The sequence below is a fragment of the Thalassophryne amazonica genome, chromosome 10, assembly GCF_902500255.1.
Source record: "Thalassophryne amazonica chromosome 10, fThaAma1.1, whole genome shotgun sequence".
NCBI lineage: Eukaryota > Metazoa > Chordata > Actinopteri > Batrachoidiformes > Batrachoididae > Thalassophryne > Thalassophryne amazonica.
This window is the reverse complement of record NC_047112.1, coordinates 106625983-106653393: the sequence shown is the minus strand read 5'-3', so window position 1 is coordinate 106653393 and position 27411 is coordinate 106625983. Positions and strand designations below refer to the sequence as shown.

The 27411-nt window shown below is 40.4% G+C and overlaps 1 protein-coding gene across 1 annotated transcript in view; it reads left to right on the top strand.

The window, feature by feature from the left end:
• The first annotated feature begins 5328 nt into the window (after positions 1–5328).
• The window catches only part of atg4b (autophagy related 4B, cysteine peptidase), an 89759-nt gene continuing 67676 nt past the window's right edge, over positions 5329–27411 (top strand). The window contains exons 1-4 of the mRNA XM_034180700.1: positions 5329–5403; positions 26389–26490; positions 26620–26691; positions 26773–26871. Coding sequence (XP_034036591.1) covers positions 5394–5403; positions 26389–26490; positions 26620–26691; positions 26773–26871 — 283 coding nt within the window. The 5' untranslated portion in view covers positions 5329–5393. The remainder of the gene's footprint in view (positions 5404–26388; positions 26491–26619; positions 26692–26772; positions 26872–27411) is intronic.

The following is a 27411-nucleotide window of genomic DNA, read 5'->3' as shown; positions in this document are numbered from 1 at the left end:
GTTAAAAAGCAATTTGAAAATATACATAAATACCAGAAATACCACTCCTCTGTCTTCCTGTTATTCCTTCTCCCCCCGAGAGAGGAGTTGTGCAATCTGATGGTCTGAAGGACAAAGGAATTTTTCAGTCTGTTGGTACTGCACTTGGGAAGGAGCAGTTCAGTTTGTGTCTGAAGAGGCTCCTCTGGTTGCTGATGACGGTGTGCAGAAGGTGACTGGCATCATCCATAATGCCAAGCAATTTGTCCAGTGTCCTCTTCTCTGCCACCATTACCAGAGAGTCAAGGTTCATGCTAACCACAGAGCCAGCCCGCCTGATCAGTTTGTCCAGCCTGGATTTGTCCTTCTTGGATGTGCTGCCCCCCTTCCCTAGCACACCACAGCGTAAAAGAGGACGCTGGGTACCATGGACTGGTAGAACATCCACAGTTGTTTCTGTGTAAGTTCATCCCTCATAAAGTACCTGGATGTTAAGGCATTTCCAGCTTCACTCAAACAATAGCATGAAGGTGTATATATATATATATATATATATATATATATATATATATATATATATATATATATATATATATATATATATATATATATATATATATATATATATATATGCGCACACAAATTGTCACATGACCTATGACCATGCATGACCTTGAAAGGTCAGACTTAAGCCCATAAATATTTATTACAAATAGTTTACTGTTTCTGTTTCACTGTTTCTTTCTCTTTTTGCTCTGTATGCACTCTGCATTTAATCATTAGTGATTGATCTCTGCTCCCCTCCACAGCATGTCTTTTTCCTGGTTCTCTCCCTCAGCCCCAACCAGTCCCAGCAGAAGACTGCCCCTCCCTGAGCCTGGTTCTGCTGGAGGTTTCTTCCTGTTAAAAGGGAGTTTTTCCTTCCCACTGTAGCCAAGTGCTTGCTCACAGGGGGTCGTTTTGACCGTTGGGGTTTTACATAATTATTGTATGGCCTTGCCTTACAATATAAAGCGCCTTGGGGCAACTGTTTGTTGTGATTTGGCGCTATATAAAAAAAAAAAATAATTGAATTGAATTGAATTGAGTTTGCAGCAAGTATCTCTTACATGGTGGAAGGGTTGTGTGTTAGTCAGGGATAAATTTGTTCATTCATCAAATGTCAAGTCCCCACATAACCATATGACGTCATTGAATCACAAAGAAATAATTTGCATTAGTGTTGCACTCTGAGTGTAATTATACTGCTCTGTCACAGTTCACACCCCAAACACTTGATGTACAGATGTACTCTTCCTGGACATGATTTGCGAACCATTATCAGATTTCAAACACAGAAACTGACAATATCACGATTGTTAGATGTTATTTTGTTAACAAAACTAGACGGGCTATGTGTGACATTTAAAAGCAGGTTTGTCTCATTTGTTTGTCCATATACACACTATTTGTACTATAAAAAACTAAAGCATTTATTTATTGTGCTCGCTTTTTGTTAAAAATACGACACTTTTGTTTCTGATTTTTGTTCTTTTCATGGCACTTTTTATGATAGTATAACGTTGGTTTGTTAAATTATTGACGAAGTCATCATGTACTCTGTCACAGAATATATTCAAATTATTTATCTTTATATCTATCTCAATCAATCAACTTTTTTCTTATATAGCGCCAAATCACAACAAACAGTTGCCCCAAGGCGCTCCATATTGTAAGGCAAGGCCATACAATAATTATGTAAAACCCCAACGGTCAAAACGACCCCCTATGAGCAAGCACTTGACAACAGTGGGAAGGAAAAACTCCCTTTTAACAGGAAGAAACCTCCAGCAGAACCAGGCTCAGGGAGGGGCAGTCTTCTGCTGAGACTGGTTGGGGCTGAGGGAAAAAAACAGGAAAAAGACATGCCGTGAAGGGGGGCAGAGATCGATCACTAATGATTAAATGCAGAGTGATGCATACGGAGCAAAAAGAGAAAGAAACAGTGCATCATGGGAACCCCCCCACAATCTACGTCTAAAGCAGCATAACCAAGGGATGGCCCAGGGTCACCCGATCCAGCCCTAACTATAAGCCTTAGCGAAAAGGAAAGTTTTAAGCCTAATCTTAAAAGTAGAGAGGGTATCTGTCTCCCTGATCTGAATTGGGAGCTGGTTCCACAGGAGAGGAGCCTGAAAGCTGAAGGCTCTGCCTCCCATTCTACTCTTACAAACCCTAGGAACTACAAGTAAGCCCGCAGTCTGAGAACGAAGCGCTCTAATGGGGTAATATGGTACTACGAGGTCCCTAAGATAAGATGGGACCTGATTATTCAAAACCTTATAAGTAAGAAGAAGAATTTTAAATTCTATTCTAGAATTAACAGGAAGCCAATGAAGAGAGGCCAACACGGGTGAGATATGCTCTCTCCTGCTAGTCCCCGTCAGTACTCTAGCTGCAGCATTCTGAACCAACTGAAGGCTTTTTAGGGAACTTTTAGGACAACCTGATAATAATGAATTACAATAGTCCAGCCTAGAGGAAATAAATGCATGAATTAGTTTTTCAGCATCACTCTGAGACAAGACCTTTCTGATTTTAGAGATATTGCGTAAATGCAAAAAGGCAGTCCTACATATTTGTTTAATATGCGCTTTGAATGACATATCCTGATCAAAAATGACTCCAAGATTTCTCACAGTATTACTAGAGACCAGGGAAATGCCATCCAGAGTAACGATCTGGTTAGATACCATGCTTCTAAGATTTGTGGGGCCAAGTACAATAACTTCAGTTTTATCTGAGTTTAAAAGCAGGAAATTAGAGGTCATCCATGTCTTTATGTCTGTAAGACAATCCTGCAGTTTAGCTAATTGGTGTGTATCCTCTGGCTTCATGGATAGATAAAGCTGGGTATCATCTGCGTAACAATGAAAATTTAAGCAATACCGTCTAATAATACTGCCTAAGGGAAGCATGTATAAAGTGAATAAAATTGGTCCTAGCACAGAACCTTGTGGAACTCCATAATTAACTTTAGTCTGTGAAGAAGATTCCCCATTTACATGAACAAACTGTAATCTATTAGACAAATATGATTCAAACCACCGCAGCGCAATGCCTTTAATACCTATGACATGCTCTAATCTCTGTAATAAAATTTTATGGTCAACAGTATCAAAAGCAGCACTGAGGTCCAACAGAACAAGCACAGAGATAAGTCCACTGTCCGAAGCCATAAGAAGATCATTTGTAACCTTCACTAATGCTGTTTCTGTACTATGATGAATTCTAAAACCTGACTGAAACTCTTCAAATAGACCATTCCTCTGCAGGTGATCAGTTAGCTGTTTTACAACTACCCTCTCAAGAATCTTTGAGAGAAAAGGAAGGTTGGAAATTGGCCTATAATTAGCTAAGATAGCTGGGTCAAGTGATGGCTTTTTAAGTAATGGTTTAATTACTGCCACCTTAAAGGCCTGTGGTACATAACCAACTAACAAAGATAGACTGATCATATTTAAGATTGAAGCATTAAATAATGGTAAGACTTCCTTGAGCAGCCTGGCAGGAATGGGGTCCAATAAACATGCCGATGGTTTGGACGAAGCAACCAATGAAAATAACTCAGACAGAACAACCGGAGAGAAAGAGTCTAACCAAATACCGGCATCACTGAAAGCAGCCAAAGATAACGATACATCTTTGGGATGGTTATGAGTAATTTTTTCTCTAATAGTCAAAATTTTGTTAGCAAAGAAAGTCATGAAGTCATTACTAGTTAAAGTTAATGGAATACTCAGCTCAATAGAGCTCTGACTCTTTGTCAGCCTAGCTACAGTGCTGAAAAGAAACCTGAGGTTATTCTTATTTTCTTCAATTAGTGATGAGTAGAAAGATGTCCTAGCTTTATGGAGGGCTTTTTTATAGAGCAACAAACTCTTTTTCCAGGCTAAGTGAAGATCTTCTAAATTAGTGAGACGCCATTTCCTCTCCAACTTACGGGTTATCTGCTTTAAGCTACGAGTTTGTGAGTTATACCACGGAGTCAGACACTTCTGATTTAAAGCTCTCTTTTTCAGAGGAGCTACAGCATCCAAAGTTGTCTTCAAAGAGGATGTAAAACTATTGACGAGATACTCTAACTCCCTTACAGAGTTTAGGTAGCTACTCTGCTCTGTGTTGGTATATGACATTAGAGAACATAAAGAAGGAATCATATCCTTAAACCTAGTTACAGCGCTTTCTGAAAGACTTCTAGTGTAATGAAACTTATTCCCCACTGCAGGGTAGTCCATCAGAGTAAATGTAAATGTTATTAAGAAATGATCAGACAGAAGGGAGTTTTCAGGGAATACTGTTAAGTCTTCTATTTCCATACCATAAGTCAGAACAAGATCTAAGATATGATTAAAGTGGTGGGTGGACTCATTTACTTTTTGAGCAAAGCCGATAGAGTCTAATAATAGATTAAATGCAGTGTTGAGGCTGTCATTCTCAGCATCTGTGTGGATGTTAAAATCGCCCACTATAATTATCTTATCTGAGCTAAGCACTAAGTCAGACAAAAGGTCTGAAAATTCACAGAGAAACTCACAGTAACGACCAGGTGGACGATAGATAATAACAAATAAAACTGGTTTTTGGGACTTCCAATTTGGATGGACAAGACTAAGAGTCAAGCTTTCAAATGAATTAAAGCTCTGTCTGGGTTTTTGATTAATTAATAAGCTGGAATGGAAGATTGCTGCTAATCCTCCGCCCCGGCCCGTGCTACGAGCGTTCTGACAGTTAGTGTGACTCGGGGGTATTGACTCATTTAAACTAACATATTCATCCTGCTGTAACCAGGTTTCTGTAAGGCAGAATAAATCAATATGTTGATCAATTATTATATCATTTACCAACAGGGACTTAGAAGAGAGAGACCTAATGTTTAATAGACCACATTTAACTGTTTTAGTCTGTGGTGCAGTTGAAGGTGCTATATTATTTTTTCTTTTTGAATTTTTATGCTTAAATAGATTTTTGCTGGTTATTGGTGGTCTGGGAGCAGGCACCGTCTCTACGGGGATGGGGTAATGAGGGGATGGCAGGGGGAGAGAAGCTGCAGAGAGGTCTCTCTCCAGGTCAAAATAAACAAGGTAAATGCTGACGACGCTGCTGCCACGACACAGACATATGACACGTCGCAGGCGGAGCGCTGATCTACAAATCATGTACGCAGCGCTGCTTAGTGAGAGGATGAGGTCACATGTACATATCTGTGATAGACACACAGTGACAAACGAGCACATCCCGCCCTCCACTGCACACTGTAATCCCATTGGTGTTTATAAGAACGGCTCCGCCTCTTCCTGAATTCTGCTGCAAATGGCCCCTTCCTATTGGCCCGATGTTGTCACAACAAACAAGTTGGGGTGAAGACCGTCGAGATGGATGCAGGTAAACAGATTTAACACCAAAATAATAATTTATCTTATGTACCGCATTGTTTTTGCCAAAATACTTTTTTAGGAATAACATTTTATACGTGTCTGCACATTTCATTGTCTGTCATAAAATGCTGTGTTGTTGAGTAGCCTGCTAAAGTGATGAGTAAAGCTAACGTTAGCTCGTGTTTCTGCTCTGGGCTTTGTCGGACACTGTCCTCCTCTCACACTTGTATCTCGCATTTTTGTCAGCAGTGCTCTTGGAAAGTTGCTCGCTATCCAGTTTTTGTTAACCTTAGGTCCAATATTAAATATCTCATTAGTTGCACTGTCACCATCACACAGGTCAGCTGTTAGCATGGGGCATGCTAACAGAGTCAGGAAAATAAAGATATTTCCTTTTTTTGGACGACGCTATCCATAAGTCTGTTTTCTGACTTCAGACTATCTGCGGGTGAACAAGAAAGTGCAGCCTTTCTACCTGTGTGTCTGTACTGATGACAGAAATATTTATATTTGAGATGATGACATAGTTATTATCTGAGTGTAAATATCTTACATTAGGGGTGCCCAACCTTTTTTGAACCAAGACCTACTTTTAAATTTGTCACTGTATCGAGACCTATCAAGCCATATTGAAAGCCATAGCATAGCGCAATTTACTGTGCACCAATATATTAAAACAATTTTGTGGCACAAAGATAAAATCTTAATAATAACAATAATAATAATACAGGTGAGCCCCGTTAACCTGCGTGAGCTGTGGTCCACAAAATCCAACTGTGAATTATCTGAAACTGAGTTAAGTTGACCAAAAAACTGAAGATCAGCTTACCTTGCCATATTTTAATAATTTCAGCCATCTGAAGTGTGATTCCTTCTTGGATGGTGAAGATTTCTTCATCTGGAGGTCAGCAATGAGGACTTCGTAAGTGTGCAAGATTCCTGACGACTCAACGTTTTTGGATGCGACTCTTTTTTTTTTTTTCCTTACTGCCAATTCAGATTGGGCCAGGATTTATACACGTGGCAGGCGCGTGTAAACTTAGAATCATCAGGAATCTTCTGCACAGAATTGTCTGTCCTCATCTCTGACCTGCAGCAGCCAGAGGAGGAAGAAGAAATCATCGTCCAGAACTGTGTGCACTGAGGATCCCTCCCAAAAATGGTCAAATCAAAATTGAGTTTTCTAGGTTGTCTAAATTTTCGGGGACCACATCCTGACCACAAATAAAGCCAAATCAAGACTTGCGGCGAGTGTGTGAGTTAATGGAGCTCACCTGTTGAGGTAAATGTTTGTGGCGCAAAGAATAAGCACAAGTAGGCTTAGGACTGGTCCGTGACAACACAACAACAAACATCTCAAATAATACAATGCCTAATTCAAGTTGGAAAAGTTATTCCCTTCCTTAGTGGGCTTTCTGGCACTGAGAGGAGGAAGCTAGTCTTTCATACTCTGGAGAGTAGGAGCTGAGTGCCAGCCGTAAACAGGTCGCAAGGTGGTCATCAGTCATGGTGGATCTGTATTTTGACTTGATGATTTTCATATGTGAAAAGGCAGACTCACAGAAATATGTTGATCCAAAAAGTGCAGTCAAATTCTTTACAGTTTGTCTGAAGTTGGAGCACTTCTCTTTCTGCATTAAATTCCAGAATTGGACATTCATGTCAGGTGTTGCTCTGGATTTGAATTCAATGTCATTTTTCAGTATGAGGAGCTCATTCTCAATAGCACAGCTATCCAGGTTGAAGAGTGATGCTATTTTGGATGTTATAGATAGATAAACTTTATTGATCTCACAGAGGAGAAATTCACATCTATATATCCATATCTATATCCACATCTATATTTTCCCAAATGGAAAAAACAAAGAAAACTGACAACAGGCTCAATGGATGCAAAGTCAGTAAACCACCTGTCAAATTCTGACAAGATGCTCTGCACTTGATCATCATAGTGTGCATGTAACCGGGTTTCACTGTGTTGTGTTCTGTTGAGTGGTGTGGGAAGGATGACAGAAGCTGGATGTGGTCTGACTGTCTTTATTCTCACACAGTCCAAGCTGCACTGTTTGGACATAAAAAGAAAAAAACTGTAGTGAGCACAGTGGTCCAAGACACCTCTCTTCATAAGAGAACACAACTCTCACACAGTCCATGCTGCACTGAGTACATGAATAAACCAAATAATATGTACAATTATGTAAAATAAAAACAGTCATTCACGTTTATATACAACTATAACAGTAAATAGAACAGAAAAATTAAGACAGAACAATTGTCAAACTCATACCCGTTTGGACATAAAAAGAAAAAACTGTAGTGAGCACAGTGGTCCAAGACACCTCTCTTCATAAGAGAACACAACTAAGAAAATAAAACAGTAAAATAAAATTAGTACAGGCCACGTCTGCAGTGTGTGGTGCAAGTAAGTTTACATTGACTCTACAGCAGAGCACCCCTCGGCTAGCTTAAACCATGTGCCAGCTAAACATTACTCTCGGCCCAAAAACTTACATTTAACATTTCACACACACACACACAAAAGACACCTCTGCACCATTAAAGTTGGAAATAAGTTGTGGACAGAACGTGAATTTACAGAAAATGTGCTCAGTATCAGGACCCAGTTTCATACGTCTTACCTCTCACACAGTCCAAGCTGCACTGAGTCTGCCCCTCCCCGTGCACCAGCTGCGTGTTGTGTGAGGTGCGTTCAGAGACACGCACTTCTCACTCTTCAATGCCAAACAGGTATATATACATATAATATGAACTTATTATAACAAAAAAGTGAGTATTTGAGTTAATTTGGCGGAATTCGACTAGGATATTATTACCCTGTTACATGCACTCTCAAGCTCCGCAGTCTTCGTCATGACACTGATGTTCTGTGTCCATGTGTGGAAAGTAACGCAGATCACACTGTTGCAACCTGCTTGATAGCACGTGTAACTTGCTTTTAAACATGTTCACAGAGCTGATCATTTTAATTATGTTTGTCCTTACCCTGCAGTTCTAGATTCAAGTTACTGAGCTTGCCAGTCAGATCAGTAAGAAAGGCTAAATCCAAGAGCCACTGACTGTCTTCTAGCTCTGCATATTCAGCATGGTTTGACCATTTCAGAAATTCTTTAATTTCAGACAACAATTCAGAAAACCATTCTAGAAATTTATCTGTGTGCAGCAGCAGATCTGTGTGTTCTGCACGTCTCCTCCAGCTCCGCACGGAATAATCACTTCTGCAGACTGCAGACAGAAGGACTTCACATTTAAATAAACGAAATGCACGGATAGAAAAAAGCGTGTGAGATTTTTTTTTTTTTTTATTCAACTGGAACTCAGCCCACGATCAACTGGTAGACTGTGACTGTCTGGTTGGGCACACCAAGATTTGGCATTCAGATACAGTAAAAAAATGATCCGTCTCCCACTCTGAATGAAAATGATACGTTTTAGTTTTTTAGCTTCCAACATTGTAGTATTCACTCACTCTAGTCTAGGATCTCGCACCCTTTCAAGTCCTTAGTTACAACCAAGCAACCATACTCTGTGCACGCACATATAGAAAGAAGAATGTGAGACTTTTTTTTTCTCATTATACAATAAACTGGAACTCAGCCTGCGATTGACTGGTTGGACACGCTGGTCTTACATGATGACCAGAGATCCTTTTTTCTGTAAAGAGGAACTCGACTCTTCAGTGATATTTAGTAGTTTTGTCCGAAAATGTATGTTTGGTTCTCATCCAAGTTGTGCTGATGTCTGCATCATGGGTTAATAGTAATTGTTTTTTGTCTTTACTAAACACTTTTTTGCCTCTACTAATGACCTAATGTTTTGGGCCACCTGTGATGAACTCCCTGTTAGCATTTCTTAGGGCACCTTCATACATAGTATGAATAAGTACAAATCAGTGTGAATCACGGTGGAACAGCTCATATGAGCGAACCGCGAAAACATCAAGCCGATGGATCCCGCCGCGACAGTTTCATGCACATGACGGGCTCGTGCATGACACTGTCGCAGCCTGAACACAATGCGAGCAGCTGGAGCATGTGTAACCACATCGTGCAGCTGCTATGGAAAAAAAAATACATGCCACCCATGGGATTCAAACAATTTACAAAAGCTCTGATTGCCAGCCAGAAACTTTACCACTGCGCTACCATTGCTGGCCTGTAAAAGGTGTGGAAAAATGCCTGAAATCAACAAGGAGATGGACGTATTTTAAAATAAATAAATAAATAAAACCACACACCATAAAAAAGTGACTTGTAGAGAACTCTACAAGAGTCAGGCAGAAGTCAGACTACCAGAGCAAGAATTTTAGCTGAGGAAGCTTCTGCGATTTGAAACGAAACGTCCTCGCGTCAAGCAACCCAGTCCAGTCGAAGATTCAAGCATCTCTACTATGGAAACCACCTGGACAACTTAGAGCCTACACAGAAACCATAAAAAACACTGCATTTTATTGAATCCCTATTACCAAGCGGACAATACAAGTGCGAACTGTCTGTTCCTCTGTAGATGACCCATGGTCACAGACGTACAGTCTGTAAATGACATGAATGGAGCAGTGTGCCCGTATCATGTCCACATCTGCTGATCCCGGCATGTCCAGCTGGCCCCGCGCATGTGTCCACCCCAACAAGCGTGTCATGTGGACGGCACACCTCAGGACAGACACCACATCATGGGGAACAGAGCTCACGTAGGTGACATGACATTCAGGTCACCCGCTGCGTGTTATGATCTGATGGTCCGTATCACCTGGGACAGCCTGCCAGTATGCGCGCTGTGCGCACTCTCCAGCCTGTCACAAAATCAACATATGTTTTTATGTATTTCCATGTGAGGACAGAAAGCACACACACACACACACACACACACACACACACACACACACACACACACACACACACACACACACACGTGTGTCTGTCAAAACACGGTACGTGTTCTGCAGCTGTGATGTCCAGGACCAGAGATGTCAAAAGCAGCTGCTGTTGGCAGCCAGCTACACCCTCTGTCCATTCAGCGCGCAGACCAAGGTGTCACTCTGTGATCAGATGAGAGGCACCTCGCCTGTGGGGGGGGCAAACCACACACACACACACACAAGCGTGTGAAACACATGCACACGTGTTGTGGAGGGAGCCGACACTCTGGCATGCCACATGTGTACTTAGCAACTTCATATTTGTGGGGACACTTAGACAAATTTCACATCCAGCTTGAAAGTGATCGTCTACTGACTGTTTTCGTGCTAATAGTGCGAATGGCCACACATTTTCTAAGTGCCAAGTGAGTGGCGTTAGATGTTCGTGTGTGTCACCTGGAATTTGGCCAACCCCTGCTGTGAGAGGGATCAAATAGGCTCTCACAGGGCACACTCTGTCTTCCAGCCACTGGTGTGTGCAAATAGTTGTAGCAACAGATGTACAAGGCGTTGGAGGCAGTAGTGACACATGTATGAGGTGTTGCAGGCAGCTCCGATTTTTCGCAATTGGCATGCAATTCCTCCTTCATGGGCTAGTCAACATAAATCAACAACTCAACCATCATCTTTTTTCTTATATAGCGCCAAATCACAACAAACAGTTGCCCCAAGGCGCTCCATATTGTAAGGCAAGGCCATACAATAATTATAAAAAACCCCAACGGTCAAAACGACCCCCTATGAGCAAGCACTTGGCAACAGTGGGAAGGAAAAACTCCCTTTTAACAGGAAGAAACCTCCAGCAGAACCAGGCTCAGGGAGGGGCAGTCTTCTGCTGAGACTGGTTGGGGCTGAGGGAAAAAACCAGGAAAAAGACATGCCGTGAAGGGGGGCAGAGATCGATCACTAATGATTAAATGCAGAGTGATGCATACGGAGCAAAAAGAGAAAGAAACAGTGCATCATGGGAACCCCCCCACAATCTACGTCTAAAGCAGCATAACCAAGGGATGGTCCAGGGTCACCCGATCCAGCCCTAACTATAAGCCTTAGCGAAAAGGAAAGTTTTAAGCCTAATCTTAAAAGTAGAGAGGGTATCTGTCTCCCTGATCTGAATTGGGAGCTGGTTCCACAGGAGAGGAGCCTGAAAGCTGAAGGCTCTGCCTCCCATTCTACTCTTACAAACCCTAGGAACTACAAGTAAGCCCGCAGTCTGAGAGCGAAGCGCTCTAATGGGGTAATATGGTACTATGAGGTCCCTAAAATAAGATGGGACCTGATTATTCAAAACCTTATAAGTAAGAAGAAGAATTTTAAATTCTATTCTAGAATTAACAGGAAGCCAATGAAGAGAGGCCAACACGGGTGAGATATGCTCTCTCCTGCTAGTCCCCGTCAGTATTCTAGCTGCAGCATTCTGAACCAACTGAAGGCTTTTTAGGGAACTTTTAGGACAACCTGATAATAATGAATTACAATAGTCCAGCCTAGAGGAAATAAATGCATGAATTAGTTTTTCAGCATCACTCTGAGACAAGACCTTTCTGATTTTAGAGATATTGCGTAAATGCAAAAAGGCAGTCCTACATATTTGTTTAATATGCGCTTTGAATGACATATCCTGATCAAAAATGACTCCAAGATTTCTCACAGTATTACTAGAGATCATGGAAATGCCATCCAGAGTAACGATCTGGTTAGACACCATGCTTCTAAGATTTGTGGGGCCAAGTACAATAACTTCAGTTTTATCTGAGTTTAAAAGCAGGAAATTAGAGGTCATCCATGTCTTTATGTCTGTAAGACAATCCTGCAGTTTAGCTAATTGGTGTGTATCCTCTGGCTTCATGGATAGATAAAGCTGGGTATCATCTGCGTAACAATGAAAATTTAAGCAATACCGTCTAATAATACTGCCTAAGGGAAGCATGTATAAAGTGAATAAAATTGGTCCTAGCACAGAACCTTGTGGAACTCCATAATTAACTTTAGTCTGTGAAGAAGATTCCCCATTTACATGAACAAACTGTAATCTATTAGACAAATATGATTCAAACCACCGCAGCACAGTGCCTTTAATACCTATGACATGCTCTAATCTCTGTAATAAAATTTTATGGTCAACAGTATCAAAAGCAGCACTGAGGTCCAACAGAACAAGCACAGAGATAAGTCCACTGTCCGAAGCCATAAGAAGATCATTTGTAACCTTCACTAATGCTGTTTCTGTACTATGATGAATTCTAAAACCTGACTGAAACTCTTCAAATAGACCATTCCTCTGCAGGTGATCAGTTAGCTGTTTTACAACTACCCTCTCAAGAATCTTTGAGAGAAAAGGAAGGTTGGAAATTGGCCTATAATTAGCTAAGATAGCTGGGTCAAGTGATGGCTTTTTAAGTAATGGTTTAATTACTGCCACCTTAAAGGCCTGTGGTACATAACCAACTAACAAAGATAGATTGATCATATTTAAGATTGAAGCATTAAATAATGGTAGGACTTCCTTGAGCAGCCTGGCAGGAATGGGGTCCAATAAACATGCCAATGGTTTGGACGAAGCAACCAATGAAAATAACTCAGACAGAACAACCGGAGAGAAAGAGTCTAACCAAATACCGGCATCACTGAAAGCAGCCAAAGATAACGATACATCTTTGGGATGGTTATGAGTAATTTTTTCTCTAATAGTCAAAATTTTGTTAGCAAAGAAAGTCATGAAGTCATTACTAGTTAAAGTTAATGGAATACTCAGCTCAATAGAGCTCTGACTCTTTGTCAGCTTAGCTACAGTGCTGAAAAGAAACCTGAGGTTATTCCTATTTTCTTCAATTAGTGATGAGTAGAAAGATGTCCTAGCTTTACGGAGGGCTTTTTTATAGAGCAACAAACTCTTTTTCCAGGCTAAGTGAAGATCTTCTAAATTAGTGAGACGCCATTTCCTCTCCAACTTACGGGTTATCTGCTTTAAGCTACGAGTTTGTGAGTTATACCACGGAGTCAGACACTTCTGATTTAAAGCTCTCTTTTTCAGAGGAGCTACAGCATCCAAAGTTGTCTTCAAAGAGGATGTAAAACTATTGACGAGATACTCTAACTCCCTTACAGAGTTTAGGTAGCTACTCTGCTCTGTGTTGGTATATGACATTAGAGAACATAACGAAGGAATCATATCCTTAAACCTAGTTACAGCGCTTTCTGAAAGACTTCTAGTGTAATGAAACTTATTCCCCACTGCAGGGTAGTCCATCAGGGTAAATGTAAATGTTATTAAAAAATGATCAGACAGAAGGGAGTTTTCAGGGAATACTGTTAAGTCTTCTATTTCCATACCATAAGTCAGAACAAGATCTAAGATATGATTAAAGTGGTGGGTGGACTCATTTACTTTTTGAGCAAAGCCGATAGAGTCTAATAATAGATTAAATGCAGTGTTGAGGCTGTCATTCTCAGCATCTGTGTGGATGTTAAAATCGCCCACTATAATTATCTTATCTGAGCTAAGCACTAAGTCAGACAAAAGGTCTGAAAATTCACAGAGAAACTCACAGTAACGACCAGGTGGACGATAGATAATAACAAATAAAACTGGTTTTTGGGACTTCCAATTTGGATGGACAAGACTAAGAGACAAGCTTTCAAATGAATTAAAGCTCTGTCTAGGTTTTTGATTAATTAATAAGCTGGAATGGAAGATTGCTGCTAATCCTCCGCCACGGCCCGTGCTACGAGCATTCTGACAGTTAGTGTGACTCGGGGGTGTTGACTCATTTAAACTAACATATTCATCCTGCTGTAACCAGGTTTCTGTTAGGCAGAATAAATCAATACGTTGATCAATTATTATATCATTTACCAACAGGGACTTAGAAGAGAGAGACCTAATGTTTAATAGACCACATTTAACTGTTTTAGTCTGTGGTGCAATTGAAGGTGCTATATTATTTTTTCTTTTTGAATTTTTATGCTTAAATAGATTTTTGCTGGTTATTGGTGGTCTGGGAGCAGGCACCGTCTCTACGGGGATGGGGCAACGAGGGGATGGCAGGGGGAGAGAAGCTGCAGAGAGGTGTATAAGACCACAGCTCTGCCTCCTGGTCCCAACGCTGGACAGTCACAGTTTGGAGGATCCAAGAAAATTGGCCAGATTTCTAGAAATGAGAGCTGCTCCATCTAAAGTGGGATGGATGCCGTCTCTCCTAACAAGACCAGGTTTTCCCCAGAAGCTTTGCCAATTATCAATGAAGCCCACCTCATTTTTTGGACACCACTCAGACAGCCAGCAATTCAAGGAGAACATGCGGCTAAACATGTCACTCCCGGTCCGATTGGGGAGGGGCCCAGAGAAAACAACAGAGTCCGACATTGTTTTTGCAAAGTTACACACCGATTTAATGTTAATTTTAGTGACCTCCGATTGGCGTAACCGAGTGTCATTACTGCCGACGTGAATTACAATCTTACCAAATTTACGCTTAGCCTTAGCCAGCAATTTCAAATGTCCTTCGATGTCGCCTGCTCTGGCCCCCGGAAGACAATTGACAATGGTTGCTGGTGTCACTAACTTCACATTTCTCAAAACAGAGTCGCCAATAACCAGAGTTTGTTCCTCGGCGAGTGTATCGTCGAGTGGGGAAAAACGGTTAGAGATGTGAACGGGTTGACGGTGTACACGGGGCTTCTGTTTAGGACTACGCTTCCTCCTCACAGTCACCCAGTCAGCCTGCTTTCCCGACTGCCCGGGATCTGCCAGGGGGGAACTAGCGGCGGCTAAGCTACCTTGGTCCGCACCGACTACAGGGGCCTGGCTAGCTGTAGAATTTTCCAAGGTGCGGAGCCGAGTCTCCAATTCGCCCAGCCTGGCCTCCAAAGCTACGAATAAGCTGCACTTATTACAAGTACCGTTACTGCTAAAGGAGGCCGAGGAATAACTAAACATTTCACACCCAGAGCAGAAAAGTGCGGGTGAGACAGGAGAAGCCGCCATGCTAAATCGGCTAAGAGCTAGTAGCTACGCAACCTAGCGGATTCCTAAAAACACACAAAGTGAATAATGTGTAAATAATTTAAAGGTGATTCAGCAGAAGGAGTGCCCCAATCAAGGCACCAAACAGGCCATGAAGCAGCACAGGCAACGCACGACAACAGCGAACGCACGACAACGGTGCTAAAATAAAATAAAAATCAACTAAACACGCTGTGGAGCAGCACAGATAACCCACGACAACAGTGCTAAAAGAGAAAAAAAATAAAAAAATAAAAAAAATAAATAAAAACGAAAGCGTTAGCAAGCTAGTTAGCTTGCCAACGCTGATGAAAGTTAGCTGATAAAAGTGCTCCGTCGCGATGTTTCGACCGTTAGAGGTCTTCCTTAGGCGTTGGAGCACAGTAAAAAAGTAAAAAAAAAATAAAAAGGTAAAAAAGTCTTGAAAAAGACTGTTAATTCAAGTCCAAAGCAGCAGGTAGCAGTCTCTGTGTAAACAGTCCCAACAGAGAGCCAAAATCACAGCCCTTTGTTTAGCAGGTGTGCGTCAGGCTCCAGGGAGGGTTTGCAGCCGTGCAGATGGCTCTGATCTAAAGTGGTTGTCGTTTGGTATAAATCATGCTATATGTGAAGTGGCCCTTAAAAAAATATGGACAGAGGGCATCACAGTTTGGCTTCCAGTTAGACCGGCACTTCAGTACTGCTAAAGACAGACAGAGTTGATCCCTGAAGCCATGGCTGTAAGATTTTTTTTTTTTTTAAATAATTGTTGAGCATTTTCCATATATTACCAAATCCTTAATGCAGTTCATAATGATAATGCTTGATAAGTTCCATAAGTTAATGCAATACAAAACATTTCAGAACCTTACAAGTCAACAACAGTTCTTTAAAATCTGGATATGATGTGATCAGTTCTGGTTTTAGTCAACTCTAACAGCTCACCTTAAAACATTTCATATTCTGGTATGGTTAACAAGAAAATAATATAGTTGTCAATTCCAGAGGGTAAAGCATGATGGATCAGTGTTTTGGCATCATTCACAGGTCTGATCTTTATCTTAATAGGTCTAATGTTACTACGTTAAAATGGCCTGTCTTAGTCAAGTCTGTAATGTGCAGATCAAAGGACAATGATGGATCAAAAATCACTTCAGGGTCATTCCATGTCAATTCAACGAGGGCCTCATGCACTTTGTCTCAGATTTTCTTCAAATTTTAATCAAATATTCCCAGACTATTCAGAACAACAAATCTGAAGTTTGAGGCCTGTAGGTCAAGTAGTTTCTGAGAAATGGCCAATTTAGTGCGCATGGGGTCTGCCGTTTTTTAGGCAAAAATTATGGCCATCATTTGTGGAGCCATGTTCAAGGTAGAATATCTCAGCAAATAATGGACTTAGAGGCCTGACATTTTCTGTGGCAGTTGTCTTGGACACCCAGACTTGGACCAGTGGTGGGCACAGATAACCAAAAAATTAACATTGATAACAGATAATCAGATAACTGAAAAGTTATCTTTGATAAAGATAAACCGATAAACCACCCAAAAATATATTGAAGTTACAGATAACCGATAAATTCCAGCATTGTCTCTGGTACATTTGCAACTACTAACAAGCTGAATTTGAGTTTTAACACCACCATCGCTTTTGGAAGCATCAAAAGCGACAAAAGACCCAAACAATGAGCCAGTACTTCTATGTTTGAACATGCCGCCCCTGCTGGAAGCTACACGGCTACAGCAGAGAAGCACCCTGAGAGCATCCACAAAGCCAGCTCTCTACCAATCACAACGCTCCGGTCAGGCGGAGGTCTTCGAAAATAAAGTCATGCTGACTTATGGTTAGATGTGAATACTGATAGAATAACTCCATTAATGGCAATTCTGTCATTTGTACAAAGTTAAAATATAACATATATCTTTTAATGTTGAATAATGCACTAATTCTGAAGTTTTGTAACAAACACAGACAGATCGCAAAGGATTCTGGGTAAAAGTGCCTCTGCTAAACACTGATTGGTTCAGTCATTCATTATGTAAACCAACACATTGTGACGTGTGTTGGTGTTTGCAGATAAATGTGCTTTTGTAAAATATTCCATTTTTTATTTGTAAAAACAGGCATTTTTACAGAGCCCTGGAAGTGTCATCGCAAAATGTTTTGCATGTGGAGAGAATGTGCACTCATTTTATTAGTGCCGTGTGCACGTTTTATGTGCGCACATTTTATGATGTTGTAAAACGTGCACTCAATATTGTCTTGACACATAAATGTTGGCTTTACACTGTGAGTTTTGGCCCTTTTTCAGATGATTTTTCATTCATGCAAGAATTTTTTGGACCGAGTTTCAGGTTAATCGCGTGTCCTGCATCGTGTAGTGTACATGGAGTAACAAGCTGCGTTCAACATCTCACGACCACCTCCTGATCGCCGATCGTATGGTCAAATGAAAATCAAACCTGTTTTATATTATTCTGGTCAGCCGTCGTGAGTGTATCCTGCTGCTGAAGAGCTACAAGCATCCAACCGCTTGCAATGTGCATGTGCAAATACCGCAGAGCTGTCTTATAAATTTTTTTTTTGTTGTTTTGTTTTTAAACTTAATTTGTAAAAAAAAAAAAAAAATCCATTTGCAATGCCAAAAACTTGATTTGACAACCATTTGATATAACCGGGGTCAAAATAAATAGAACACTGCCATTTCCTGGTGCCCAGAAGCTTAGTACTTAGGGCGAATACTGCCATGAACACTACTGGCCAGTAGATGGCAGTAGAGGCCTTGAAAACTTGCCAAAACAAAATTCTGGTTCTCAACTGATTTTAAATTTTAAAAATATTTGCCACTGTTCAGCTTGGTTTACTACGTTATCGGTCTAAAAGTTATCGGACGACAATTTATTGGAAGATAATTAGTCCGATAATGGTTTTTAAAGTTATCTAAAAGATAATCCGATAATGAAAACATTATCTTCGATAATTATCTGTTATCGGATTATCGGAAGTGTGCCCACCACTGACTTGGACTATAGTCAAACAACAGACATTGACACTAAACTGGCAGATCTATGTGTAAGCATTCTGGGGTGTGCCATGAATCATATGAATGCAGTGTGTGCGTGCACACAATTAAAATGAAATTGTCATTTCAGCACTAGAAATACATTCGCGAGTGCACAATGCACAAATTAGCCATAATTGGATGCTTAAATTAACCAGGAAGGAGTTTCATTAAAAAGGCCATATTTATAACACATAAAGTAGATATCAATACCGTGATATCAGTTTGAAGAGTTTTATTTACTGCCCACTTGAGCTTTTCTTCTAATAAATTTCAGCCACAAAATGTTTTTTTTAGATTTCAGAGGTTTCTCCCACAATAACTGTTTACCACAGATATGCCAGATTTACATATTTCATAGCCAGTATAGCTGGCATTAAGGAGCCAAGAAATGGAAAGACTTCTTTGAGTGTAATGGTATGCTTCAGTGTCTCAAACATGGATGCTCACAATAGTCAATGTAATATTTTCCATAGTTTGAGCATACATAAACTTCACAGTTTACTGTTAATGTCTGTTGTTTGACCATAGTCCAAGTCTGGGTGTCCATGACAACTGCCACAGAAAATTTCAGGGCTCTAAGTTCATTATTTGCTGAGATATTCTACCTTGAACATGGCTCCAGAAATGACGGCCATAATTTTTGCCTAAAAAGACGGCACACCCCATGCACACTAAATTGGCCATATCTCAGAAACTACTTGACCTACAGGACTCAAACGTCAGAATTGTTGTTCTGAATAGTCTGGGAATATATGATTAAAATTTAAAGAAAATCTGAGACAAAGTGCGTGAGACCCCTCGAATATTCGTTGAATTGACATGGAATGAGACTCTTAACTCTTTCACTGTGATGAATCAAACAGTCATCCTATGTCATTGTTAACTGATCATATAGGTGTTGGGGCCAATTACAATCATCTCAGCCATCACTGAGTCATTGATTTAAATAGTATAGAATTTCAAACCATCTGCTTCTCACTGCAACCAGAGAAGTATCCAAATTCACAATATGAGAAACATTACCTCCATAATCAGGCATGTGCATTGGTAGAAAATCAAAACTATGGTGATGAATAATTTGACCATGAGGTACTATATAAAGAGAGAATAACAGTGTATCTCAAACAGCACCTTGAGGCACTGTATCCCTGTGGAAAATTCAGATGTAGTCTTGTTCTAAGGAACATATTACAATCAGTCAATCAAGTAAGCTTTCAGCCATGATAATAATCCAAAATAATTCCCAATTCTATCCAACAAAATACAATGATCAACTGTATCAAAGGTTACATAAAGTTTAAATAACTACAGCACCAACATGAAATCTACATCATAGCCACAAAGAAATCATTCAGCATACCAAGAAGATCATTCTGACATTATAAACTCATTATAAATTTGCTCAGCGGCCCCTTTTTATAGTACTCATGAGATAAAACTGTGCGATTAAAAATAGGTCAAGTGATTTGCCAGCAACCCAGAATCCAAACTTGGTTTCTCATGGATATTATCACAGCAGTGAACGATATCAGTGATATGCAGTAAATTCAAAATAATTGAGCATATAGGGCCCTAGTGTTAACCACTTGTAATTTACAAGCCTAGTTAACAACAGATCAAGAAAACAAGTAATTCATTTAGCACCGATCACAATCCCAGATAGATTCTGTAAAGAAATAATGTCAAAGTTAGACAGTGTGCCTTTTAATTCAGAGGTCCCATTTAATGATAGTGGAAGACCTCCAGTGATTCCAAGAGAAAACTTTTTTTTATGTTATCTAATTCACCATCAAAATCATTAGTAAAATCCTTGTCTGAGAAAGTAAACAATTTTCAGTCTTGACTTGATTAAATTTTGCCACAGTAAAACAAAGTAGTTTGTGTTAACCACTTGGAATACATTTTCTGTGAAATAGCTAATGTAGCTACCAGACAGTGATTGGGTCTGCTATAAGGGTTTTGATTTATATTTTTGTCAGAGTTTTGCAGCATGACTCAAAATGTTATGGCTCATTTTTCATGAAACATGCTGGAAAGGTTATTTCTTACCTGGAATAGAAACATTTAAACACTGAGGCAAATCCAAGAAGTTTGTGAAGGGTTTATATATTTTTTTATTTATTAGTTTTAACACTGTGTGATAGTCATTGTTTTTCTTAGTATTCAGACTGTGGAAAAACTAGTGAAAAGAGTTGAGGTTAAAATACAAACAAACCCTAAATTATCATCAGAATATTTTCTATTTGCCCTTACAAAGCTACACGAAAGGTGTAGGATTCCACTGTGGTGGACACATGTTCTCTGCCAGGTTCCCCTGTAGTCATTTTCTGATGTAGTTAGTGTTTACACAAATTGAAGACACCATGACAAGGTAATAAAGGCCAAAACGGTAACTGCTTTTTAATATGTCTTGTACACAGACAACAAGACAGGAGTGATCATGTAACCTCTGCTGACAGATGAAGGTGGGGCGGAGGTTATGTGATCCTCAAATAGAGAGAGACGATCACCCAAGCCCCACTATAATACTTAATGTATCCCACAAGAGATTCTTCATCTTTCGGTCTTTGGCATACAGACAGTGATTTAAATGGCAATTGATTTTTAAAGATGGGTTTATGTGTAGCACAGCCTTCCTGGAAATCATTCAGTGCTCTGCTCACAGAGAGGTGATGGTTTAAGGCAGACATTGCCAACCTGGAAGTTGGCAAGTTCAGGAATGGGGTCACAAAATGCAGAAAATTTTGCTTGTGATAAGCAGGGGAAGCACAGGATTAATGGAGTTAGTGAAAGAGTGTGTCCAGAATATTTCCATCAGTAATGCCTTAAAACTACTGCATATTCATCTCTGAAACTTTGTGTTCTGTTAGGGACAGGCAAGGGCCAGTGAACCTCTTCTTTTGGGTCATGTTGGCATCTTTTAACATACTTTATTCTTTTGTGTAGTCATTTAAAATGGGTACAGTGAAACGTGTCTGGGCTTGTTCAGGCCAGCACATGTAAAGTAGGTCTTCTGTCTGCATGTGCTTTGGGAAGCCTTGTTGCTAATCACTGAGAACACTGTTACTTACACCAGGGGTTCTCAATCCAGTCCTCAAGGACCCCTGAACCTGTACATTTTCCATCTCTCCCTGCTCTGCCACAGGCTGATTTGCTAAATCAGGTGCACAGCCATTCAGCTCCTAACAGACACTTGAATGCTGCGTGATGTGTAACCACATTGCGCAGCAGCTGTGAAATAAAAAAATTAAAAATATATGCCACCTACGGGATTCAAACCTGTAATTTCCAAAGCTCTGATTGCCAGCTGGAAACGTTACCACTGAGCTACCATCACTGTCCTGTAAAAGGTGCAGGAAAATGCTTAATATCAGGAAGGACATAGGTGTGTTTAAAAAAAATACAACCACACACCATATAAAAACACCACATTTTATTGAATCCCTCTTATCAAGCGGGCAATACAAGTATGATCCGTCTGTTCGTCTGTAGATGACCCATGGCCACAGGCGTACAGTCAATCAATCAATCAATCAATTTTATTTATATAGCGCCAAATCACAACAAACAGTTGCCCCAAGGCGCTTTATATTGTAAGGCAAGGCCATACAATAATTACGTAAGAACCCCAACAGTCAAAACGACCCCCTGTGAGCAAGCACTTGGCAACAGTGGGAAGGAAAAACTCCCTTTTAACAGGAAGAAACCTCCAGCAGAACCAGGCTCAGGGAGGGGCAGTCTTCTGCTGGGACTGGTTGGGGCTGAGGGAGAGAACCAGGAAAAAGACATGCTGTGGAGGGGAGCAGAGATCAATCACTAATGATTAAATGCAGAGCGGTGCATACAGAGCAAAAAGAGAAAGAAACACTCAGTGCATCATGGGAACCCCCCAGCAGTCTAAGTCTATAGCAGCATAACTAAGGGATGGTTCAGGGTCACCTGATCCAGCCCTAACTATAAGCTTTAGCAAAAAGGAAAGTTTTAAGCCTAATCTTAAAAGTAGAGAGGGTGTCTGTCTCCCTGATCTGAATTGGGAGCTGGTTCCACAGAAGAGGAGCCTGAAAGCTGAAGGCTCTGCCTCCCATTCTACTCTTACAAACCCTAGGAACTACAAGTAAGCCTGCAGTCTGAGAGCGAAGCGCTCTATTGGGGTGATATGGTACTGTGAGGTCCCTAAGATAAGATGGGACCTGATTATTCAAAACCTTATAAGTAAGAAGAATTTTAAATTCTATTCTAGAATTAACAGGATTCTATTCTAGAATTAACAGGAAGCCAATGAAGAGAGGCCAATATGGGTGAGATATGCTCTCTCCTTCTAGTCCCCGTTAGTACTCTAGCTGCAGCATTTTGAATTAACTGAAGGCTTTTCAGGGAACTTTTAGGACAACCTGATAATAATGAATTACAATAGTCCAGCCTAGAGGAAATAAATGCATGAATTAGTTTTTTAGCATCACTCTGAGACAAGACCTTTCTAATTTTAGAGATATTGCGTAAATGCAAAAAAGCAGTCTTACATATTTGTTTAATATGCGCTTTGAATGACATATCCTGATCAAAAATGACTCCAAGATTTCTCACAGTATTACTAGAGGTCAGGGTAATGCCATCCAGAGTAAGGATCTGGTTAGACACCATGTTTCTAAGATTTGTGGGGCCAAGTACAATAACTTCAGTTTTATCTGAGTTTAAAAGTAGGAAATTAGAGGTCATCCATGTGTTTATGTCTGTAAGACAGTCCTGCAGTTTAGCTAATTGGTGTGTGTCCTCTGGCTTCATGGATAGATAAAGCTGGGTATCATCTGCGTAACAATGAAAATTTAAGCAATGCCGTCTAATAATACTGCCTAAGGGAAGCATGTATAAAGTGAATAAAATTGGTCCTAGCACAGAACCTTGTGGAACTCCATAATTAACCTTAGTCTGTGAAGAAGATTCCCCATTTACATGAACAAATTGTAATCTATTAGATAAATATGATTCAAACCACCGCTGCGCAGTGCCTTTAATACCTATGGCATGCTCTAATCTCTGTAATAAAATTTTATGGTCAACAGTATCAAAAGCAGCACTGAGGTCTAACAGAACAAGCACAGAGATGAGTCCACTGTCTGAGGCCATAAGAAGATCATTTGTAACCTTCACTAATGCTGTTTCTGTACTATGATTAACTCTAAAACCTGACTGAAACTCTTCAAATAGACCATTCCTCTGCAGATGATCAGTTAGCTGTTTTACAACTACCCTTTCAAGAATTTTTGAGAGAAAAGGAAGGTTGGAGATTGGCCTATAATTAGCTAAGATAGCTGGGTCAAGTGATGACTTTTTAAGTAATGGTTTAATTACTGCCACCTTAAAAGCCTGTGGTACATAGCCAACTAATAAAGATAGATTGATCATATTTAAGATCGAAGCATTAAATAATGGTAGGGCTTCCTTGAGCAGCCTGGTAGGAATGGGGTTTAATAGACATGTTGATGGTTTGGATGAAGTAACTAATGAAAATAACTCAGACAGAACAATCGGAGAGAAAGAGTCTAACAGTCATGAAATGACATGAATGTGAAGCAGGGTGCTCTTATCATGTCCACATCTGCTGGCAGTGTGTTCAACCAGCCCCGCGCTTGTCCGGCCCGACATGCGACGGTGCGCCACAGGACAGACACTGTGTCATGTGGAACAGAGCTCACGTGGGTGATGTTACATTCAGATCTCCCGCTGCATGTTATGATCTGATGGTCCGTTTCACCTGGGGTAGCCTGTCGAGGACATCAAGTAGACACGTGTCACAGTGGGCAGTTATTAGTTCATGTCTGTCCAAACATGGTACGTGTTCTCCAGCTTGGTGCCAAGCGGGCAGTGTTAGATGTGCATGTGTGTCACCTGGAGTTTGGCTGGCACCTGCTGCGAGAGAGTTTGATGGGCTCTCACAGCGCACACTCTGTCTTTCAGTCACAGATAGTTGTAGCAACAGGTGTACGAGGTGTTGGAGGCAGCTACGATTTTACACGTACTGCATACGATTCCTGCTTCATGCGCACTTCGACCAAGTTTGTACTATGTGTGAAGGGGCCCTTAAGCTGCGCCCAGCTGCATTCTCAGCCAGAACCCCAACAAATGCTGCTTTTGTTCAAATTTTTAACCAAATGGAGCACAGTCAAACAGGTTACAAGCTGTACTCACTAGAACTACCCCGTTTAAAGATGTTTGAACATGAGTGAAACTACAGGAGCCCCAACTGCGTATTGAGAGCTGTACGTATATTCTAATTTTCTGAGATACTGAATTTGGGGTTTTCATTAGTTTTCATTTATAATAATCAAAATTAAAAGAAATAAACACTTGAAATATATCAGTCTGTGTGCAATGAATGAATATAATACTTTTTGAATGGAATTACTGAATGATATTATAATTATATGACCAACACTTGTATTAAGACGGCAGACACCCTGAAGTGACCACATAATTTGGCGAATTGGGATGAAATTTTTGAATAGTTCGAAAATTTCACCCTGATTTCAAAACTAACCCCTGGCAAAGATTATGGAATCACCGGCCTCGGAGGATGTTCATTCAGTTGTTTAATTTTGTAGAAAAAAAAGCAGATCACAGACATGACACAAAACTAAAGTCATTTCAAATGGCAACTTTCTGGCTTTAAGAAACACTATAAGAAATCAGGAAAAAAAAAATTGTGGCAGTCAGTAACGGTTACTTTTTTTAGACCAAGCAGAGGGGAAAAAAAAAACATGGAATCACTCAATTCTGAGGAAAAAACTATGGAATCATGAAAAACAAAAGAACGCTCCAACACATCACTAGTATTTTGTTGCACCACCTCTGGCTTTTATAACAGCTTGCAGTCTCTGAGGCATGGACTTAATGAGTGACAAACAGTACTCTTCATCAGTCTGGCTCCAACTTTCTCTGATTGCTGTTGCCAGATCAGCTTTGCAGGTTGGAGCCTTGTCATGGACCATTTTCTTCAACTTCCACCAAAGATTTTCAATTGGATTAAGATCCGGACTATTTGCAGGCCATGACATTGACCCTATGTGTCTTTTTGCAAGGAATGTTTTCACAGTTTTTGCTCTATGGCAAGATGCATTATCATCTTGAAAAATGATTTCATCATCCCCAAACATCCTTTCAATTGATGGGATAAGAAAAGTGTCCAAAATATCAACGTAAACTTGTGCATTTATTGATGATGTAATGACAGCCATCTCCCCAGTGCCTTTACCTGACATGCAGCCCCATATCATCAATGACTGTGGAAATTTACATGGTCTGTTCAGGCAGTCATCTTTATAAATCTCATTGGAACGGCACCAAACAAAAGTTCCAGCATCATCACCTTGCCCAATGCAGATTCGAGATTCATCACTGAATATGACTTTCATCCAGTCATCCACAGTCCATGATTGCTTTTCCTTAGCCAATTGTAACCTTGTTTTTTTCTGTTTAGGTGTTAATGATGGCTTTCGTTTAGCTTTTCTGTATGTAAATCCCATTTCCTTTAGGCGGTTTCTTACAGTTCGGTCACAGACGTTGACTCCAGTTTCCTCCCATTCATTCCTCATTTGTTTTGTTTTGCATTTTCAAGTGTTTCTTAAAGCCAGAATGTTGCCATTTGAAATTACTTTAGTTTTGTGTCATGTCTGTGATCTGCTTTTTTCTACAAAATTAAACAACTGAATGAGCATCCTCCGAGGCTGGTGATTCCATAATTATTGTCAGGGTTGTACTACTGCTTCAAAATGCACCCCGGTTTGCTATTTGGGATAAAACTGGAGGGAACAGCACTCTGTGGAATAGGGGCATAATTAAGGGTCAGACTTTGCAAAAACAACGATTTGACCATTCAGTGTGAAAGTACAGCTTTACCTCACATCTGCCTGACAGCCTTGATCAGTGATGCCAGACTGTCTCAGCACCCAGGCACGCTTCCTGGTTATTTCCCACTCACTTACAGTTACATCATGTCTTTTTGTGTTGCAGCTACCTTAACATACGACACACTTCGCTTTGGAGAGTTTGAAGATTTACCTGAGACATCAGAACCTGTGTGGATCTTGGGAAAAGAATATAGTGCACTCACAGGTAAGACTGTAGAATGTGTTGTTGTGTTTGTCACTGAGATAAATTGCTGGATGAGTATTTGAGAATAAAATGGGGAATCAAATCAAAGGTGGTCAGTGTATAACTTTCCATGTGGATGTTTTAATTTAGAGAAAGATGAGATTTTATCAGATGTTACGTCACGACTGTGGTTCACATACAGAAAAAACTTCCCACCCATTGGTAAGCTATAGCATCAGTTGAGCTCCTTCTTTGTGACTTTAGAGTTTTAAGATTTTTGGATTGAACTTTTTTGTGTTACAGGGGGCACAGGACCAACATCAGACACAGGTTGGGGTTGTATGTTACGTTGTGGCCAGATGATCCTAGGCGAGGCCTTGGTCTGCAGACATTTAGGCAGAGGTATGTTGTGTTTGAAAATACAACCCCAATTCCAGTGAAGTTGGGACATTGTGAAAAATGTAAATAAAAAAACAATACAATGATTTGCAAATCCTCTTCAACCTATTTTCAATTGAATACACCACAAAAACAAGATATTTAATGTTAAAACTGATACTCACTCATTGTTTTTGTGCAAATATTTTCTCATTTTTAAATGGATGCTTGCAACATGTTTCAAAACAGCTGGGACAGTGGTATGTTTACCACTGTGTTACTTCACCTTTCCTTCTAACAACACTCAATAAGCGTTTGTGAACTGAGGACATTAATTATTGAAGCTTTGTAGGTGGAATTCTTTCCCATTCTTGTTTGATGTATGACTTCAATTGTTCAACAGTCCGGGGTCTCCGTTGTCGTATTTTGCGCTTCATAATGCGCCACACATTTTCAATGGGCAACAGGTCTGGACTGCAGGCAGGCCAGTCTAGTACCCGCACTCTTACTGTGAAGCCACGCTGTTGTAACACGTGCAGGATGTGGCTTGGCATGGCTTGCTGA